This window comes from Ovis aries, chromosome 26 (genome assembly GCF_016772045.2).
Source record: "Ovis aries strain OAR_USU_Benz2616 breed Rambouillet chromosome 26, ARS-UI_Ramb_v3.0, whole genome shotgun sequence".
Classification (NCBI taxonomy): Eukaryota; Metazoa; Chordata; class Mammalia; order Artiodactyla; family Bovidae; genus Ovis; species Ovis aries.
Window position 1 is genome coordinate 14238617 of NC_056079.1, and position 17699 is coordinate 14256315.

Sequence of the window (17699 nt, forward strand, 5' to 3'; positions counted from 1 at the left end):
TGCCATAGGAAAATGGTCACTATTATTAAAAGAAAAAAAAAAGAGTAGAAAATAAAAGGATCCTACTTTTAAGAAAAAATTATACACACACACATAAACATACACAAACACATACACATCACCATACACAGACGTATATATCAACACACACCTCACACACTCAGAGCAACTATTTCTTTGATTCTAAGTTTTCAACAATTCTAAGATACATCAGTAGTTTCATCGTATCTTTTTGGGGGAAACAAAAAAAACCCCATAAACCACTAGGCCACATTAACACTGTTCAAAAGCGTCTAAGCCTTCCGACGACCATGAAACCATGATCATGACCGGCTTCATCTGCAGAGATGTGGGACCCACAGCAAGAAGAGTCCAGCAGAACTCGAACAAGGCTCTGCAGCTGCTGTGTGGCCTGTACCCCGTAGTCCTGGACTTTCTTCATCCCTTAGAGCACCTTCCACATGCATGTATGGACTGACTGAACAATGCCCTCAGATTTAAAAATCTAAAGTATTAGGCATAGCAGGGGGAAGGCACTCAGATAAACTTAACATATATGGAGGAGGCAATGGCACCCCACTCCAGTACTCTTGCCTGGAAAATCCCATGGGTGGAGGAGCCTGGTAGGCTGCAGCCCATGGGGTTGCTAAGAGTCTGACACGACTGAGCGACTTCACTTTCACTTTTCACTTTCATGCATTGGAGAAGGAAATGGCAACCCACTCCAGTGTTCTTGCCTGGAGAGTCCCATTGACAGCAGAGCCTGGTGGGCTGCTGTCTATGGGGTTGCAAAGAGTCGGACACTACTGAAGTGACTTAGCAGCAGCAACAGCAACACATATGAAAAAAAAACCCAAACAACTAGATGTTTCCAGCTCCAAATTATTGTTGATTGTCTCTGAGTGGTGTGATTACGAATGATTTAAATTTGTTTCTTTTGCTAATCTGTAATTTCTGAAACTTATCGCCATATATTATTTTTACAAAATTAGAAGTAAGCTCATCAAGGTTTTGACATTGGAAAAGGGAACACTGGGCACTTGTGTGACAAAGCAATTAAATTCTGGCCCTGGTTTGTGAGCTACTTAATAGTTGAACAGAAGACACCAGGCTGTCAGAGATGGTTTTGAGAACCCAACCTTCCCATTTCAAAGCAGAAAAGGAGCTCACTGTAAAGGTAAAGTCAGATTATGGGCCAAAGCATCTTGGGGAGAGAGCTGAGCAACGTGCCCACCCCCTTTAAAGGCAAGTGAGTACCCAAGCTGCTGTTGCTTGGTTGCGCTGTGACCCCGTGGGCTGTCGCCCGCCAGGCTGCCCTGTGCATGGGATTCTCCAGGCAAGAACACTGGAGTGGACTGCCATTTCCTTCTCCAGGGCATCTTTCTGACGCAGGGATCAAACCCATGTCTCTTGCATCGGCAGGTGGATTAACTACCACTGAGCTGCCTGGGAAACTTGGGCTGTAATGTACACATGATAAACATAACTAACAATGCTGTACGTTATACATGAAAATTGTTAAGAGAGTAAATCCTAAAAGTTCTTATCACAAGGAAAAAGACTTTTTTCTATTTCTTTAATTTCATATCCATATGAGATGACGGCTGTTCACTAAGCTTATTAAGGTCATCATTTCATGATGCATGGAAGTCCAGTCATGCCGCACACCTTAAATTTATGCGGTGCTGTGTGCCAATTATATCTCAATAAAACTGGAAGAAAAACACAAAACCCCAATAAGTTCAACAACGTAAAATTCTATGGGAAGAGGGCATTATAATTAGCAATGCGAGTCAGAATACCTAAGGTTGAAGGTGGTCTCTCAACTTAGAGCCAAAAGCAATATAAACGGGCCAGTTTTAGACACTCATTTTCAAGTACGCTTTCCTCATTCCTTATAATGAATCTAACACCCAATCCTGCTAATCTTTCCAGTGTAATTTTGCTTTTTCCCCTTTTCACCAGCATTATGATAGATAGCCTCCTAAAGTGAATCAGGAGATTCTAATTTCTTTAATTAAAATTCTAATATGATTAATATGCCAATTCAGAGTTAATCACAGTACCAATTTTAAAGTGAAAAAAATGAAGGAACAGTCAGTGTTGATTCATATGGTAAATTATGCAAGTCAAGTGAACACTCTATTTCGGGAATGGGACATTATATAATCATTACAATAGCAGATATGGAAATTATACAACAACACAAAAAACTCTTACGTTACATTAAATGGAATAAGCAGGATACAATATTGCTTACATGTTATGGATAAAATGTAACTTTGAAACTGTTAAGGAAAAATTACAAGTAATACAGTAGGATGTTAATTAGCTTTTTTAGGATAATGAGCGGAGAAGGCAATGGCACCCCACTCCAGTACTCTTGCCTGGAATATCCCATGGACGGAAGAGCCTGACTGGCTGCGGTTCATGGGGTTGCTAAGAGTCAGACACGACTGAGCGACTTCACTTTCATGGGTTGGAGAAGGAAAAGGCAACCCACTCCAGTGTTCTTGCCTGGAGAATCCCAGGGACAGGAGAGCCTGGTGGGCTGCTGTCTATGCGATTGCACAGAGTCGGACACTACTGAAGCAACTTAGCAGCAGCAGCAGCAGGATCATGAGGGATTTTATTTTTCATATACTCTTAAAGAGGAAAAAACCTCTGAAATATGCTATTAGATTCAAGCCAGACATGTACAGGGACTGAGACGTGGATCTGGGGATCAGGCTATTGTGACCCTAAGAGCAATTTCTATAGAGCGGTCGAGGTGATGGAAAGAAGAGGCCAAGTTTAGAACATGCGTTGTCAAGACTTAGGGAAGGAGACAAAAATCAGATCAAAGCTTAGGGGGCAGCAGGAATAAAAAAGATAAGTTCTCTTTAAGGTAGGGAGTCTGTCTTCTTTTCAGGGGAAGACAAAGTCAACAGAACAAACAAAGGCCCAGGAGGTGAAGTGATACAGGGGTGGATTCCCAGCTCGGGCTGGGGGTCGGGCACACCAAGGCCGAGAGGCCCAGCTACTAAATTGTCTGTGGGACTCTGTGCAAGGACTCTTCACCTTTCAGTAACGAATGGCGGTTACTTTCACGGTTGCTAGAAGAATTAAATAAGATTTCTGTGAGGTGCCTCACGCAGTTCCTGGAAAGGAAAAATACTTCTCCTTACTATTTGGTGAGATCTTTCCATTAACATGAAAGAGGGAGCAGGAAGATAAAGAAGCAAGGGTTACACAGAAGTCAGGCCTGGGACTTCCCCGGTGGACTGCTGCTGCTAAGTTGCTTCAGTCGTGTCCGACTCTGTGAGACCCCACAGACAACAGGCCACCAGGCTCTTCCATCCCTGGGATTCTCCAGGCAAGAATCCTGGAGTGGGTTGCTATTTCCTTCTCCAATGCATGCTTGCATGCTAAGTTGCTTCAGTCGTGTCCGACTCTGTGCGATCCTATGGACGGCAGCCCTCCAGGCTCCTCTGTTCAGGGAATTCTCTAGGCAAGAATCCTGGAGTGGGCTGCCATTTTCTTCACCCCCCACCCCCAGTGGTCTAGTGGCTAAGGATCTGCCTGCTTGTGCAGGGAACATGGGTTCAGTCCCTGGTTGGAAAAGATCCCACATGTCACGGGGCAGCTAAGCCCCGTGGGCCGTAACTACTGAAGGCCGCACGCTCTACGGCTCGTGCTCTGCAACTAGAGTAGCCCCCGCTAGCTGCAACTAGAGAAAGCCCTGATGCACCAATGAAGACACAGCACAGCCAAAAAGAAAAATTAAAAAAGAAAAAAAAAAAAAAAGAGAGAAGTCAGGGCAGAAGAGGTCAACGTTCAGATAGAAGAGGGAGATTTTGATCATACAAAGAAGGTTTAAGAGTTCCTGTTGAAGGATTCGTAGGATCCTGGCTCTGTTTTTACTTCATGGCTATTCTATGTCATTACTTTATTAACTAATAACATGAATTCTGTTTTTTTATACTATACCAAATATAAATGGTACAAATACTTGTAAAGGTTTAAAAACTATCACGACACATACCAGTATTTTCGTGGAAGTTCTTATTATTAATTATTATACATAAACCCATTTCAGGATAATCCATTTTGTAACTCTCTTCCAAGGATATTCCGGAGTCCACTGATTTGCTTCCGTGTAAGATCGTTCTGTTTGTAAATCAGACAACAGTTTACAAAGAGAGAAGTGACCACATGCTGCTCTTCACATGAACAGAGACTTCTCTAACACGTAAGAACAGTTAACATGTGTTGAATGTAATGTGCCAGGTTGTATGCAACAGGCTTCTCCTCCCTAAAATTTCACAAAAACCCACTTCACAGATAAGGAAGTGATTACGATGAGGCTAACAGTTACGCAGACCGTGTAAGACACAAGACTGAAAGCATCTGTCGGACTACAGGGTTCATGCTTTATATTGTTTTCCTTTACATTTTATTAAAATTTCATTAAATACATTTTATACTTAGCCACTTCATCCAGCTGGTGGAAGTGGCCCTGGACAGTATGTAAATAAACGGGGGTGGCTATTTTTCAATAAAACTTGATCAGAACAGTCTACAAGCCTGACCCCTGACCTAACCAGGAATCAGGAAACAACAACGAAACACTGATACCTATTGTTCATGTACCCCATACACTCAGCCTAGGAGTATTTCACATTATATGCAATTTTTAAAAAAATTGTTGGAAAAAGACTAAAGTAGTAAATTATATTCTGTATCATAGGAAAAGGTAGCAAAATGTGTAAATCACTTTAAAAGGGTTTTTAAAAAGACAAAAGAGGAACACCAATCTCACCTCTAAGATGACATTGCATTTCAATAGTTTAATTTTTAGGCAAATTCTTTTGCTAAACAAATACTGCAAAAATCTTTATTAGTAATCTAGTAATAGCTCTGCTGTAACAGTACTGTTTAGTACTAAAATTAATATAATTCCCTAGGTGGTCCAGAACAATAATACTATACCTCAAGAAGAAACGTTTAGAATTAAATGTACCGCAAGAGATCCCAAAGGGATAATAACAGACACGGATTAAATTAAGAGTGTTTTGAGTTTTATCTTTTTCCTTTCTCCATCTATTGAAGTATTAATAAACAGAATATTCCAAAAATGAAGACTGGGAAGGAAACAAAAAAGGGGGAAATATAATCTATAACCAGGCAATTCTTCCCCAGACTGAGAACTTGCATTTTACCTTAGCCTTAAAACTCATAAACAGGAGACCAAAAAAAAACACCCCAAAACACAAACCTCTTATCCTGCAGAGATTCAAGAAGGTGCATCTGCCTCTCCTGGGTCATCCCGCTACCAGAGAGGGGTCTCCAACCACAGGTCAGGCACCCCTCAACCTCCCCGTATTCTATCTAAGTTTTATTTTAAGGAGACTCAGAGAGGACAATTTAACATGTGTACAGTCACACAGCTGTCACGTGAGGTAAGAAGTCATCTGGGCCTCTCTGGTTTGAAAGCCCCAATTCTTTCTGCTTCCTCCGAGTTTGCTGTATCATACTACACACACCCACCCTCCTTGCTGGTATGAGATTCCTTTTAAATACTCACGTCTCTGAAGTTTTAATGGATTTTGAATCCACTGAATTTTCAGTGTTCTCCATGGATACTTTTTATTTACTAGAATATAAAGAAAATAGATGTTAATCAAAAGCAGTCATTCTAAGATCACAGCATTATATTAATTATGCCAATGATTATTTATCTAAATAAACGCGCTATACGGACATTTTCACATCAGTAGTACCGTCACCCCCCCCCGCCCCCCAGCTTCATCCCTGTCATGCAAGGCTTGTTTGAGTCAAACCTGAGAACAACAGTCTTTTATAAAGGTGCACACAATGTAGCCCTTTTCTCTCTTTCCTTTTTAATTGAGTTACGAAATGCATGCAGAGCACAGATAAGAAGTGTGCGGCCTGATACAGTTTTACATTTGGCTGCTCCCCTAGATCAAGATACAGATCGCAGCTCATTTCTACTGCAACAGATCCCGTCATTGGTTAAAAACTGTCTTCCAGTTCAACACAGTTAAGACAAAACCTGAAAACTTCCCATAGCAATGGTATGCCTCACATAACACAATTTTATGATGCTTAGATTCCCAAGAGATTCTGCCTCACATAACACAATTTTATGATGCTTAGATTCCCAAGAGATTTGGTGCCAGAAGTTCCAAACCTCCACAAAACTTTTACTCTTAAACTAGACACGAAAACCCTACTTTCTCATTTAAGGTGGTCGACTGGCTTGACGAAACCTGGAAGTAAAAACTACAGTTCCTGCTTCCATTCTCCCATCAGGTAATTCTGTTTACCTTGCACAGTGAATGAGTCCTTCTAGTCAAAGCAGCTACCACTTACTGACCGTTTATTACACAGCAGGTGCTGTGCTAGGCATCTTATCTTTTATCTTCCCAACAACCCCAAAAGCCAGGAAATCCAGCCCTTAGTGATGAAATGACTTTGTCCGCAGCCACAGAGCTAATGATGGTGGTCTTCTTCTTCCCTCTTCCCCTGGCTGCCTTGGGAGAAGCCAGTCCCGCACTATTTGTCTGGAGTTCTGCCAGATCTTCTCTGGTTTTCCAAAAGCAAAAGGTACTTCCTATGACCATTAATCTGCCTCCTTAAATAAAGAATATAGAAAAACAGGGACAACAACCTTTCTCCAGCCTCTAGAAGCCCTGCCTATCTCAAAACTCCAACCTAAACAGAACTTTTAACCTTACTCTTATGCTAGAATCAGAAATCTTAAAAGAATACACACCCCATCCACAGGACTCCCTCCTAGGGAGGGAGTCTAGGACTAGAGTTGAACAGTGGATATAGGTAATTAAGAGTCTGGAACTCAGAGAGAGATCAAGGCTGGAGACATACTGGGGCACTCTGACAATGAAAGGGTTACTAGAGGAAGTACGGCCAGCAAGAGACTCAAGAGAGGTATAAGAAATGAGAGGACATCAGGTAACTGGGGTGTACCAAAGTGTGCAGAAGTCTTCCAATGAGCATTTGATCATTACAAATCTCGCTAAAAGTTCAGTTCAGATGGGAACAGAAGACCATTAGCTTAGGCAAGAAAGTTATGGGGACAGTAGAGATTGTCAGGAAAAATTGTCCAAGACTTGGAAATAGGCAAAAGAAATTACTGGATATTATCTTCGGGTTCAGTTCAGTTCAGTCGCTCAGTCGTGTCCAACTCTTTGCGACCCCATGAACCGCAGTACGCCAGGCCTCCCTGTCCATCACCAACTCCCAGAATACACCCAAACCCACGTCCATTAAGTCAGTGATGCCATCCAACCATCTCATCCTCTGTTGTACCCTTTTCCTCCTGCCCTCAATCTTTCCCAGCAGCAGGGTGATGCTGGGCATAATCGTCAGAGAAAGCTCAGGGATTATCTGATTTTATAGGTTTTTTTTTTTTTAAAGATTAAACTTTTTTTTTATTTGAGTATAAGTGGTTTACAGTGTTGTGCTACAGCAAAGAGAATCAATTATACATATATCCACTCTTTTTTAGATTCTTTTCCCATATAGGTTATTACAGAATATTAAGTAGAGTTCCCTGTGCTATATTGTAGGGCCTTATTAGTTATCTATTTTATATATGACTTCCCTGGCGGCTCAGACGGTAAAGCATCTGTCCACAATGCGGGAGACCTGTGTTCGATCCCTGGGTCAGGAAGATTCTCTGGAGAAGGACATGGCAACCCATTCCAGTACTCTTGCCTAGAAAATCCCATGGACAGAGGAGCCTGGTGTCCATGGGGTCACAAAGAGTCGGACACGACTGAGGGACTTCAAATATATACATATTTTATATATAGTAGTGTGTATATAGGGTCTCCCCAATGGCTCAGTGGGTAAAGAATCCACCTGCAATGCAGCAGACACAAGAGACGTGGGTTTGATCCCTGGGTCAGGAATATCTCCTGCAGGAGGAAATGGCAACCCAGTCCAGTATTCTTGCCTGAAAATTCCTATGGACAGAGGAGCCTGGTGGGCTACATTCCAAAGGGTTGCAAAGGGTCGGAAGCGGCTGAGAGACTAAGCACACACCCAGTGTGTGTATGTCAATCCCTATCTCCTAATTTATCCCTCTCGCCCCCGCCCTTTACCCCCTGGTAACCGTTTAAGTTTCATTTTCTACATCTGTAACTCCATCTCTGTTCTGTAGATAAGTTCATTTGTACAGGGCGTCCTCTTTTGACTGACTCCCTGACTAGGCTATTTTACAACTTGTAGGAAGTTAAGTCACAGGAAAGGGAAGCCATGCAAATAACTCTTACTGACAGCAGTGAAAATAAATTTTGTCTTGAAATGATATAACTAATTTGCAACTTGCAGAAAAGATGACCCTCTCAAATAACACTTTATTGTTCTACAGGATACTAACCAGTTTCCCTTCTACTAACAAATTCATTTCATTGTTTCCAACCATTTATATCTATGTTTGTTGTTTAAAGTCTCCTTTGAACTGGTCTTATCCTACTAGTTCTATTATCAGTTAATTGAATAAGATATTTGACATGTATTCTATATTTACACAGCATCCAATTTTATACCTTTTGAAAATTATACTTTAAAAGGATTAATGTTGCTGCAGTGGGCACTCCAGTGTTCTTGCCTGCAGAATCCCAGGGACGGGGGAGCCTGGTGGGCTGCCGTCTATGGGGTCGCACAGAGTCGGACACGACTGAAGCGACTTAGCAGCAGCAGCAGCAGCAGTGGGTTGAGGAGACAATGGGAAAAGAGAAAATGAATAAACACAACATGAGTAAGTCAACATAGTTTTACTGTGAAGGGGCAAGGAGAGGGGATGATAGCTGAAGTGAGAGCAGGACTAGAGGACACTTCTTGTTTGGCTTGGTTTTAAAGACGAGCCATCTTAGGCATGCTTTTATGCTGATGAGAATCATCCATAGAAAGTGAGAAATTAATAAGGCAATAGGAGAAAAAGAACAAAGTTCTTGAATGAATGAGAGAGTCTGTGAATCTAGTTCACATATGGAGAGAGAGGTATTGGCCTCAGGTAAGAACAAGAACACCTATGACAATCCTGGACAGCATATTAAAAAGCAGAGACATCACTTTGCTGACAAAGGTCCGTCTAGTCAAAGCTATTTCCAGTAGTCATGTACGGATGTGAGAGTTGGACTATAAAGAAAGCTGAGCACCAAAGAATTGATGCTTTTGAACTGTGGTGTTGGAGAAGACTCTCAAGAGTCCCTTAGACTGCAGGTGATCCAACCAGTCCATCCTAAAGGAAATCAGTCCTAAATAGTCTTTGAAAGGACTGATGCTGAGGCTGAAGTTCTAATCCTTTGGCCACCTGATGCAAAAAGCCGACTCATTGGAAATGACCCTGATGCTGGGAGAGACTGAAGGCAGGAGGAGAAGGGGATGACAGAGGATGAGATGGTTGGATGGCATCACCAACTTAATGGCCATGAGTTTGGGCAAACTCTGGGAGATAGTGAAGGACAGGGATGCCTGGTGTGCTGCAGTCCATGGGGTCACAAAGAGTTGGACACGACGTGGCAACTAAACAAACAACAAGTAAAGGCTCGACAGGGAGGCCTGCCGTGCTGCAATTCATGGGGTCGCAAAGAGTCAGACACGACTGAGCGACTGAACTGAACTGAACTGAAAGACTCATCCATTGTTGTGCAAGGAGGACAAACTGTGGCACGAAGAATGAAGGCTGGTAACCTGGATGCAAGGATGAGGCACTCCTCGTATGATCACATCCACTTGCTCTCTCGTTAGAAAACAGAGACAAAAATCCCCAATAAATAAATGCATTTTACCACGTAATACAAAAACTAACCATGCATACATCTAGCACAGGTGTATGAGACAGGCGTGCCCAGCCATGAGTGGAAGGGACACAAGTTGGTATTACCTCCTGAGAACATGTTGATAACATGTCTCGCCATGTCTCAACAGAAGCCTTAAAGTGTGCTCTAGGAGACTTATACTGCTAAGAATGCAGCCTAAGGAAGCAAACATTTCCAGCTCAACACAGTTTAAAGCAAAACCTCTCGATGGTCCTACTTCCTCTAGTAACCCTAATCTAGAGATTAGGGAGAGGAGAGAAGGGGAGGCATATGCACTACTCATCAAAATATTGAAAATTTGGACAGAGAAACAGTGAAGCCTCGATGTAGCCAATACACTGGTTATATAGCATCTTTACCTTTTAACCTGTTTATTAACAGTAACTATCTCTGGGTGATGGGATTACTGGCAACTTAATTACTCTTCAATGTTTTTGTATTTTTTTTCTGTAACATCTTTTTAAAAGTTAGGAAATAGTAACACAGATTATTTTATAAAATATATCTTTCAACAGTGGTGGACTGTATCAACCAGTACTGTGCTAGCCAATTTCAGCTCTCAGCCCTGTTTCGAAAGCAATAATAAGGGTATGTTACGTATGAAAATCCCATGGACAGAGAAACCTGAGAGGTTACAGTCCAAAAGGATCACAAAGAGCTGAACATGACTGAGCAGCTGAACATGCAAAAACATGCACTCTTCTGAAAGCAAAAACACTTCCTTGACTGCTGTGGATCACACCCCAGTCTGTCTTTCTCTTTTTCTTCCATACGTACAATAAACATGTATTATTAGGTACAGAGAAATCTCAAACTTCCTCGAACCACAAATACGGAGGCCAACTTGCCTCAGTGCATGTCAAAATAATTATCTACCCATAGTTGAAAAATAAAGCTTTGGTTAATCTGATTAATTGAGAGAACAGTACAGGGTAGCTAGTAATTGTGGAAACGTAGGCAGATACATAACAAGTGGTTTATTCATATTATATTGTGATCCATGAGAAAACAGTATTATCTATATTTCAAGACTTTCCAGCCAGCTTGTGGAAAATCTGGAGTGAAAACACAGTGGAATGGAAAATAAGACTTAATAAAGATAATTTCTGAAGGGGAACCCAGAGCTCCTGCCAGTGTCTTTCTGGCTCCAGGGTTTTGCCTCAAACTGGCCCTTTGAGTAAGTTTGCCAAGTGTGGGGTATACTGTATATATTCAGGAACCCCTAAATGCTGCTATGTTCCATCAGTGATCAAGGCCTTAAGGTCTTTTTATCAAATACTTCTGCAAAGAGTGATTATTGGACTGAAACACTAACTTCTAACAATTTTTTATTTCTTGCCATCAATAAAGCTCTGGGAATAAAGTGATTCTATCCTTGTGACTGATAATAGGAGGTTTAGATTTACATAGCAGCCAGCTTTCCAGAGTTTTAAAATACAGCTGTCTCTTGAACAACTGGGGTTTGAATGGGACAGGTCCACTTACACGCGGATTTTTTTAAATAGCAAATCTACAGCATTACACCATCCAAGGTTGGCTGAAATCCACGGACATGGAACTGTGGATACGAAGTGCCTGCTATAAATTATACACTCAGATTTTCAACTGTGGGGAGAGTCCTCTCTGTTGTTCAAGGGTCAACTGTGTTTGGCTTCTTGGTTTACACCATGGTTAAGATTTCATCTAAATATAAGGTGACTTTCAAGTAATAACTTCCTTTTCATACATTTAATCAACTTTCTTTAACCAAATTATTCTTAAAAGTTAAAAAAGTTTCAGCTAGATTATCCTTAATATAAGTAACTGTAATTGATAATTTCCAAAATTAGACATCAGAGACAATTTTGTTTCAATAAGGTATTTTATGGCTGAAAGGAAAAAAAAAAACCACCTGAATTCTCTTAGAATAGGATTTTTCTATTTGTTAAGGACTTCTCAGGAACAAATATTATAATGTATTATTTTGTTCCCTTTATTATTCAGACATTGAAAATTTATATAATGGTAAGTAAAATCCTCACTGCATCAGACATTTGCTTTCTGCCTGTCACCATCTGTTTTTCCCACATGAAAGCATCTAATCCACACTCTTGGGAGCAGCGCTTTGGTTTCTGCAGAACCAAAAGGGTTAAACTCAGTATGACCTCATCTCCATTAACGAATGCCTGGCTGAATATAAGTTATTCTAGGTGTGGTGATCTCATCTCAGAAGGATAAAAAAAATTATCCCCCAAGGGGGAAAAATGGCCTGTATGATGACAAGGAGTTTCAATTCTTAGAACACTGTCATTTGACCAAACATAAATAGGAAAAATACACAATAGGGGCTTAAAAATACATTGCAGCATACCAATGGACTTAACACTAACTGCTTCTTACTGTACTGAGTATATAATTCTTCCCATCAGTTCAGGGTGCTCATGATAAATTTCTGAACACATTTTGGGTCCTAGGGGGTTCTAAGGTAGACCAGTTGCTATTAGGTGGGAGCCTGGAACCTGGCTCTTATAATCAAGCCTCTGAATTCCTAGATCCATTAAACACTTGCCAATGAAGCTATCTAAGAGCCAGATGATTCGAAAGCTAAAGGTCCTTCCAACAATGCTTTGAGGCATAGTGATTTCCATTTTTCATAGTTCAGCCGACTGAGGCTTACAGCAGATAAGTAACTTAGGACTCTGTCCTAACTAGGATCTGTCAGCTTCCCTCACTTCTCCATGTTACTACTACCTAGGAGTAATGCTATTACTAATTTCAAGGAAGGAAACAAATCCATGACCTAGAAATACTGAGACAGAAAGCATAAATAACATGATATAAACTGACTGCAGGGACAATGAAATAGTGTAAAGTACACTTTCTCTAATTCATGAAGAAAACAGGAATGATGGTTATGGTGTTTGGGGGGCCACTGGGTAATTTACTTCTAAAAGTAAAATTACAAAATAGGAGTAACTTTCCTGTTAAGCATCGAGCAGTTTTTTCTATATCTCTGCTTGTCTCTAAAGGAAAGGTGAAGACTTTTCACTATGATTTCTGGGGAGATTATTTAGTCCTTCTTCAGTGTATGTGGAGGATTCATTCCAGGATACCCACCTCCCCTTCATTCCCCACTCCACCCTTGCTGCCCCCATACCAAAATCCACATATGCGCATGTCCCTTCATGTACAATGGTTCCACATATGGTTACAGATCCTAGAGGCAAGATAGGTGGCCGGTACTTTGGCCAAGGAACTTGAAAAACATCAGGGTTACATTTATTACCAACTAGAGAGGACAAATGATGAAGGACTGATGCTGAAGCTGAAACTCCAATGCTTTGGCCACCTGATGCAAAGAACTGACTCATTTGAAAAGACCGTGATGCTGGGAAAGACTGAAGGCAGGAGGAGAAGGGGATGACAGAGGATAAGATGGTTGGATGGCATCACCGACTCAATGGACATGAGTTTGAGTAAACTCCGGGAGTTGGTGATGGACAGGGAGGCCTTGCATGCTGCAGTCCATGGGGTTGCAAAGAGCTGGACCATGACTGAGCGACTGAACTGAATTGAGAGAGGACAAAAATCTCAAAAGCAGTCATGTTTCTAGATTTGGTAAGTGAAAGAGAAACAAGATTTTCTTTTTTTCACAATAGTTTGGATAAGTGGAGATTTCTGCTGTGACGTCCTAGAGCTTTTACTGAAATAATTTCCTAACTCGTCCCTGCATTTCTTTGGGAAGAATCACCAAACTGGATACCGTCATTTGGCCTGGTGAAGTCAGATTGTTAATATTTATTTTGTAATAAAGGAGGAATTTCACACATGGCAAGTAAAATTAAATACAGAAGAAACTTAGTTCCGTTGCACCACACGAACAAAACCATTCTTTCCTTTTCTCTGGCAAGGCCCACACCACCAGGGAGACGGACAGGAGGGCTCCCCACTACTCGAAGCCACAAGCCAGAGCGGACACAATGCTTACTGAGCGCCAAGAGCCTGCGTCCCCTCACCTGATGCCATCCTAAGATGGTATCCCTGACGGGGCAGAAGAAGAAACGCGAAGTCCTTGCCGACCTAAGTATTATGAAATAAACCTTGAATGAAGGCTCTGGGATGCCTTTTATAAAAATTACAGATAACTTCTAAGACCTCCTTCCTCCCATTGAAAATCAATCCTTTGTAGAAACAATTCAGTTTTACAACCACCTGCCAAAGAAAGTCTGAAACTGCGAAAAGCCAGGGTCAGTAGTGTTTATTCATTTGTGCTGGAACAACTGACTGAACACCAACTGTGTGGGGGTGTCATAAACCCTGAGTGTTTGAAGTAATGGAGAATAAGATCTATCCCTGTGTGTGACCTGCCCCGAAGCTCACTATATTCAAAAGTGGCTCAACGAGACAGGTGCCGATGTACAGTACAAAAGAGAGAACTTCGTCGTGTGCTCAGCTGTGTCTGACTCTCTGCGACTTTGCGGATTGTAGCCAGTCAGGCTCCTCTGTCCATGGGATTGTCCAGGCAAGAATACTGCAGTGGGCTGCCATTTCCTCCTCCAGGGAACTAACCTGTATCTCCTGCACTGGGACGTGGATGCTTTACCACTGAGCCACCAGGGGAACTTTGTCTTACTCTACTCTAATGCAGATACTCTAAAAACAATTTGAAGAACAAAATAGGTGGAGAATTAATAACATTACATAGAGATTTACAGAGCATTGTCACAGACATTATCTCATTTTATCCCCATAATAACCCTCCTAAGTATGTATATTAACTGCTGCCTGATTTATGGATGAACTAGGAAAGTGTTGCCTTTGGGAAGTGGCCTCAGGTTCTATGACAGCCAAGTCCCTATCCCCCTCCATTTTATTTGGATTTGTTACAAGTGTGCACAACAGTAGCTAACAGTCTAAGCACTCTACATCTCGTAGATCCAAACACCAGTGCTTCCATCTTTGAGGCAGAGCCTAAAGAACTCATACTAGGCACCAGAACTGACCTAATGCCATTCACAGAAAGACTGGTTTTCAGCATCACAAGGGGCTGAAGGAGTAGGAGGTTGTGTTAAATTAGGTGTGAAAGCAAAACAGTGAGGAAGCATTGTAACTGCCTCTATCAGACGTCAGTCTCTTAAAATCAATTATAATTGCCTCTATCAGATTGCAGTCTCTTAAAATGCAAGGAGGCTAGGCCTCTTTTTTCAGGATTGTGAAAGCAAATCTGACGTAGCTAGATATAATGTTTCTCTTCTTTCTTACTGGGAACAGGTTTTATTGCTACACTCCAACTTACTGTTCATTCCTTCATTCATTAAAACACATTTTAACCTTCAAAAGCCTTCATTGCAAAAGAGCAAAGCAAAACCAAATCTCAAACAGCAGGTTGGGGTAGGGATGGTTTAAGCTTTTACATTTCATTCTCAGAGATCTCGTAACTCTAATATATTCAAAGTGGCAGAGTGCATTTTGACACAGGCAGGTCTATGCAGCTTGCTCAGCACCATCCCGCATATACACACTGTCAGAGCAAATCCTGTATTTCACCTCTACCATTCCTTTCTAGTATGCATCATTTAATTATAATTTGCTAAGTAACCTTAAAATACATTTATTTTTTTCTAGATAGGGCATAATTATTAAAAAAAAAAAAAAAGCATAATATTGTAGTATTGGCATTCATTTGTACCAGGCCCTGGAGATGAAGAAAGACAAGGAACAAGATGACAGGCCAGAGTTCCGTGTGGAATTTGCTTAGGAGCTAATAGAGGAGAATGTAAAAAGCACCTGCAAAGGATATGACTCTTTTTCCTCTCAGGACCAGGCGGATGCAAAAGGAATACAAAATAGATAAGACTTAACCAATGGCACCCCACCCCAGTACTCTTGCCTGGAAAATCCAATGGATGGAGGAGTCTGGTGGGCTGCAGTCCATGGGGTCGCTAAGAGTCGGACACGACTGAGCAACTTCCCTTTCACTTTTCACTTTTATGCATTGGAGAAGGAAATGGCAACCCACTCCAGTATTCTTGCCTGGAGAATCCCAGGGATGGGGGAGTCTGGTGGGCTGTCATCTATGGGGTCGCACAGAGTCGGGCACGACTGAGGCGACTTAGCAGCAGCAGCAGCAACCTTGAAATGTTGAATCAGAACATAAGCATCAACAGGAGTTTCTCAAGGAAAGGTGTAGTGATGGGAAGAGAGAGGGAATGCAAGACTGTTAGAGGAAGAGGATAGTTGCTGTTGAGATCAGCATGGCTGTGACAGATAAGGCAGCAGAGTGGACCAAGGAGCCAACCTGTGCTTGACTTTGTTAACTGTTAAGGGGCTGGATTTATCCTTCGGGCAAAGGAACAGCTTTCTGGATTTTTATTCTGTAAGATTCCTCAGCGACTGGAGAAGGGCAGAGGACAGGGACATAATGGAGGCCAGTGAGGAGGCTCCTATAGCCAGCTGAGCGCTTCAGTCAATTCAGTTCAGTCGCTCAGCCCTGTCCGATTCTTTGCGACCCCATGAATCACAGCACGCCAGGCCTCCCTGTCCATCTAGGGTGGCTTGAATCTGAGATGGAGAGAAAAGGCTAAATCCACTGGATCTCAGGAGGTCTAAGAGGCTTGGCCGCTAACTGGAGGAGCTGGGAGAGTTAGCTGAGAAGGTTGGTTCCTAGTTTTTGGCATGGGAGCCACATCCTGAGAACTGGGAAGGAGGCTGCTGCCTTGGGAAGTAAGGTTTGACAGCAGACCCACTGGAAACAAGAGTGACTAAGGAACTCTTATTCAACTTGGGCTGAGGGGATTTCACATAGGCTTCCTTAAGTGATTCAGACGTTTAAAGAGCCTGCGATGTAGGAGATGTGGGAGTATCACAGCCTAAGGGATTTGGGCCAGGAAAAATAGTCATCAGCACGAGCTAGAAGGATTCATGTAAGCCTTCAGGTCTGAAAATGAACAGGAGTTTAATACTTGAAACTGGGACTTCCCAGGTGGCTAAGTGGTAAAGAATCCGCCTGCCAATGCAGAAGAGGCAGCTTCCATCCCTGGGTAGGGAAGATCCCTTGGAGGAGGAAATGGCAACCCACTCCAGTATTCTTGCCTGGAGAATGCCCTAGATCGAGAAGCCTGGCGGGCTATACAGTCCATGGGGTCGCAAAGAGTTGGACACGATTGAGCGACTGACCACGCATACACTTGAAATCACCTCTTTGAAAAGCAGAGTCACACCATTTCAACCTGAAAAAAAAAATTCTAGACAAAGGCAGCAGAGGCCAAATCCTCGCCTGAAACGGGAGGATAAGCCCCGAGGGCCAAAGCCTCGGAAACAGCGCCAGCCAGGCTCCTGCCCTCAGGCCATCTACCCACCGCGCTCATCTTCCTCACTCTTCCTCACCACCTTTCCTATTCAAATTTCAGCCTGCGATTTCCTCTGCCTCCCTCTCCCGAGTCCCACCTCTACCACTCAGCCTCGGCGCTCCCGCCTGGCCTTCCCGCGCCTCTCCTCCCCCAGCTCAGCCACCAGGGTCAAGCCTCCTGCTACCAGGCTTCAGCGTTCCGACCGGGTCTCCCGACCCTCCCCCCTTCCCCCCATTCTCGGCCAGGCCACCTGTCCCCCGGGCTCGGCGTCTGCCGCCAGGTCTCCGCTCCCCAGCCTCCGGCTGTCTGGCCGGTCTCCCGCCACCCCCCGATCCAGCCTCTATCCTCGGCTCATTCTCGGTCCCCCGGGGCTCGGCTCCTGCAGCCGGATCACCGTCCCCCGGCCCGGCCTCCAGTCCCCCCCCCCCCCCCAAGCCCCGTGTCTCTGCATCTGCGGGCTTCAGCGCTCGTTCCCGCCCTCGCTGTCGTGGCAAAACAAAGGATCCGCCGCCGGATCGTG

The 17699-nt window shown here is 43.0% G+C and overlaps 1 protein-coding gene across 6 annotated transcripts in view; it reads right to left on the reverse strand.

The window, feature by feature from the left end:
* CASP3 (caspase 3) overlaps positions 1 to 17699 on the reverse strand; it is a 28622-nt gene that overhangs the window by 10746 nt on the left and 177 nt on the right. For 2 of the 6 annotated variants that reach the window (XM_060406953.1, XM_015104559.3), the window contains exons 2-3: positions 5567 to 5635; positions 4025 to 4149 (exon numbers count right to left, since the gene is read on the reverse strand). In XM_060406953.1, coding sequence (XP_060262936.1) covers positions 4025 to 4149; positions 5567 to 5619 — 178 coding nt within the window. In that variant the 5' untranslated portion in view covers positions 5620 to 5635. Of the gene's footprint in view, positions 1 to 4024; positions 4150 to 5566; positions 5636 to 8576; positions 8717 to 14399; positions 15963 to 17699 lie in introns of all 6 variants that reach the window. The other 4 variants (XM_060406950.1, XM_060406952.1, XM_060406949.1 and 1 more) reach the window with 4 other exon arrangements.